The sequence below is a fragment of the Perkinsus marinus genome (genome assembly GCF_000006405.1).
Source record: "Perkinsus marinus ATCC 50983 genomic scaffold scf_1104296947560, whole genome shotgun sequence".
NCBI lineage: Eukaryota > Perkinsozoa > Perkinsida > Perkinsidae > Perkinsus > Perkinsus marinus.
The window spans coordinates 1-4,225 of record NW_003210583.1 but is presented as its reverse complement, the minus strand read 5'-3'; the positions used below and the strand labels follow the sequence as shown (position 1 = coordinate 4,225).

Below are 4,225 nucleotides of genomic sequence, written 5' to 3'. Positions count from 1 at the left end.
CATGGTTTGCTAGGAGATGCCTCAGTGCTGCTCTAGTGGCGAGAGATGGAGAGCCACCATTCGCGGTTGTGAAGTATAGTGACGTGAGCGTCGAGGGAACCCTTGTCTCCGTCATCGTTCGTGCTGATATACCATGGATGGCTATTGCAGCCGACTTGCTCGCTGACCATCATCCGTCTAGTCCAGTCTGGTGGTCTGCTCTACTGCGCGGCTTACGGTACTTTGTTGCGGAGGATTCAACCGGAATGAAGCATTGGGCAACGAAAGTCTTCGGAGGGGCTTCACTCGAATCATCACTGCTGAGTGCCTGGCATCAACTGCCATCCGTAGCTCCAACCAAAGCATCGCAGAGCATGGGGCTTCGGTAATCTATCTCGTTTACAAGGCCTTGATGCATTGTGATTGCGACCATGAACCGGAACGGATTCGAGATCGGCGTAAATTCATTACTCTACTCATCCAGGAGGTCGCCAAGAGAGCATCAGCGGCAACTTTAGCAAGGCTGTTCGATAGTGCGATACTACTGGGGCCCTCATGCAGCAACCTCAAGTGCATTTCCGAGGCAATCACGACTGCTCAGAAGAGTTCCGTGGGTATAAGGTGACCAGCCGATTGCTTGTCGCATTTGTGTGATATCGTTGTTATGGAGATACCCGTGTTTGTGCGGCACGAAGCATCGTCGAGCACGGCAACTAATGATAGAGCGACTCCTTCAATGGACTGGTGACCTGTTGTGTCAAGCCTCTCAACAAGTTGACGATTCCAACTATATCTCACAGGACGCGGTCTCAGTTGTGGAAGGGTGCGATGGGATCCAGAAACAACCGTGTACATTTTATTCGTGGTTCAGTGCCTTCCGAAAAGTCCTGATGGCGACATCGATACTGGAGATGTATTTCCAGCCTCCACGTATCGAGCGCCTATCATCTATGATACAACTCTTGAGAGGCCTCGTGAGTAAGTGATTCTCATTTGATCCTTGGACAGCGACAATGCACAGGTAGCGCTGCTACGGTATACTTGAGTCTACCTCCAGAGAATCTCTCTGTCAAGAAGATCATTATCAACTTTCTGACAGACGTAGAAGATCGCGCCAGCCGCGTGCCGTGCAACATCGAGGGTGGACGGCATGTCCTGAAAGTATGTGAGATTTTGATTTTGATTTGCTCGGTTTGGTACCATTGGTATCATAGCAAGCTTTTTCCATAGGTTGTCAACGCGTTTAGAGAAACTACCAATTCAGTGTTATCGCGCATGCGCAATGACCGCACGCGGATGCTGCAACATTCTCAATCTACAAGGCACCACAAGCGTCGTAGATCCAACGATGCCGCAATTAACTCTACGGCAGCCCAGAAGCGATGAAAAGGCTACTTGTGCCTAGTGTTTCCCAGCAAACTCTCTTACCTCCGTAGTCGTAGTTATTTTTCCCTTTCGGGGTGTATACTGTGAGCATGTTACTTTCACCCCAACTTGTGGTCTAAGAGTCAGACGTTCTGGCTTCTTTCGCGATACTACTCGGTCGAGACCTTCAACAATCGACGGATGACATGACCTCATGTCTGCTTCAATCATTGACACTGAGGGATTGTGTTCTTCATAAGGTCGAAGGTCTTGACTCGAAGCCAAAAAAATCGAAAAAGGAAAGGCCAAGATTTGAACCCGGGTCGTCATATTGATAAGCATCACTCTTAACCACTAGACCAAAAAATCGCTACTGCGCCACTAATTAATGTATTACTCGATCAGGATGATCAAATATTATGGGCTCCGCTTCACCACTTGAGACTCGTTTTCCTTGTTTAGTGCACTCACATTCTGCATTTCATGATCCACTACCTTATGTTCAGCCGAATGTAATTCATCAATATTATGGTTGTTCTTTAGTGGTCGCTGTTGTTGTTAATCCCCCAATGATGAGCCTTTTCGCTCCAGCCCGGCATCTCGCACGGTCTTGCATCCCCCGCCTGAGCTGTGCTCGTTTTGCCTCAACTTTCGTCAAGGTACGGCTCACTTCTCGTCGCTATCACATCACCTCTGTGCTTTGCAGGTGGTAAAAGAACAGAATGCCGCGTACACTAAGAAGGCGTTGAAGTGTTACGAGGAGTCGAAGGACGAAGTTGATAGGAAACTCGATCCTGTAACGGTGGTCATTTTTGTGGTCGGAAGTTCTCTTCGGTGTTATATTTGTGAAAATTCAGATTTAGGAAATTTCAAGCACGTCGCTATTAATCGCTAAGCCTAATACATTAATACGTATTACAGGCTATCAATCACCGTTTTCGCCTGCGGTTCGGGTGTCGTTGAGAATTCTCTCGTGACTGATCATCGCTATATCCGGAATCGTACAGTACTCGTGCTTTGTAGGTTTTCAACAACAACCCATTGGTCCTCTTCATGGAGGGAACGGTCGATGCGCCCGAAGGGCAGTTGAGTTTGAACGTGGTGAAAATGCTGACGGAGGTAATACGTCTTGTCCTCGCCTCGCGAAAGCTATCTCAAAAAGCAATCCCCATATTTTGAGGATTCCCATCGCCGATCGTGATTGTCGATCTTCAGGTTCAAGCGGTCCCATTGGTAACTGTTGATGTCACTGAGCATCCTGCTATCACCGGGTAGTAGGTGGGAGGTGTGGTAGGAGTGATGTAAATCCCTCATGTGATCCTCTTTAGTGTTGGAGGAATATATGGCCGCTTCCTTCAGTCGAGTTTTGGTGTTCCCTCACTAATTATAGAGATTTACACACGCACTCGAGTAGAATCTTTACAGAAACCAACACGAATTTTCCGAAATTTCATCAGAATTTCCATACTGTCACTAACACATGTAGTTGACCATGTGCACATTCTCCCACACTGATCCTCCAAGTTTCGAACGGTGTGGTAAAGTATGCATATTGCCAACTGCGCGATAATGAGGAAATCATCGGGAGTTCTCGTTGCTTTTTGTATACTTCTAACGTCAATCGTGTGTTAGTTTTCATAGTGCAGCGAGAGAGCTCCAGAGTTCAGCTGAGGAAACCTAACATATACTCCAACATTGTTTGCGTATTTTTCCCCACAGGTCGCGAGTTTCTTGCGTGTGTCGTATTTAATTTTGCAATCCGTGGCTGCGGTTATCAGGTATACTGTCGCGAAGAGTGGCTCTGAGGTTACACCACATTTGTATTACAACGGCAATTTTTATGGTGATCATGATAGGTAGTATTAGCGAGGAAATTTGGGGAGATGTTATTATCCGCAGACGATCTGTGATAGAAAGTGTTATTTCCTGCTACTGTGGGACACTGCTTCTCTATCAGGCTCTTGAGCAAGTACAAGAATGGAGAGTTGAGGAAAATCGGCAGCAATAAGAAGTAGCTATGGTTCTTATAGGGACTGCTTCGTTGAGCGGTGCGGAAGAATGTGTGTTCAGGTCTGAGGGCGCGTTTGCTGGGGAGCTCCCCATTGGAATGTACTGAAGGAGGAGGACTCGTAGATCGGCAGTTTCTCGATGACGGATTGTGGGTGTTGAGTGTAGTACAGTATTTCCAGGTCGAGTCGATTTCTTATCGACAAGTTTGATTTTTTTCACTACCCATTTGGTTGATGTTTTATTATTTTCGTTGACATTTTACCAATGGATTCAATAAAATACTAGGAAGATTAATGCTATACCACATCTTTTTGAAAGCTCACGACTTCAACCAAGAACCCGTGCATTGATGATACGCGCGCGGAAATTGGCATGGTGTCTACTGAGTAACCCTTGTGTGAGAGGAGGAAAACCCTACGGAAAGTTACATGGGTTACCAATAGGTTGAGTTTCTTCGTGATGCCCATGAGCGACTCGCCTCCCTGCATGTCGTTGAAAATAGGCGTCAAGCGAGACCAAGTGCAATACATATGACTGTCGAAGAAACGACATGCCCTATGACGAGTATTCAGAGCAGTGTTCATTTTATGAGGCCGACGGTCCCTTATGGTTCACACTAAAATTACCGATGGTGGAGGAACTCGCGGAACGTTTACGGGTGACAACAGCTCTGTTCCAGACGACCAGGTTGCAGCTTGTGTTGGTGAATCAATGACTCCGATAGATCTCAATACGTTTCAACCATGGGCTTACTTTTTCTGAGAGGACTCAGTAATGCCGTATGTGAGTTCTTCTAGATGTCAGTATTCTTAGGCTCGCATACTGTACATAGTCTATGGTCACCCCTGAAGTGAGCGCTATGAATCTCCGA

The 4,225-nt window shown here is 46.7% G+C and overlaps 1 protein-coding gene across 1 annotated transcript; it reads left to right on the top strand.

The window, feature by feature from the left end:
• Positions 1–1,913: 1,913 nt before the first annotated feature.
• Positions 1,914–3,460, top strand: Pmar_PMAR014495 (monothiol glutaredoxin-4, putative; the record flags this gene model as incomplete). The annotated part of the gene is made up of 7 exons (XM_002779357.1): positions 1,914–2,003; positions 2,051–2,146; positions 2,368–2,463; positions 2,560–2,615; positions 3,123–3,200; positions 3,302–3,355; positions 3,415–3,460. 7 exons carry the CDS (start codon positions 1,914–1,916, stop codon positions 3,458–3,460), a joined length of 516 nt encoding a protein of 171 aa, XP_002779403.1.
• Positions 3,461–4,225: the final 765 nt, after the last annotated feature.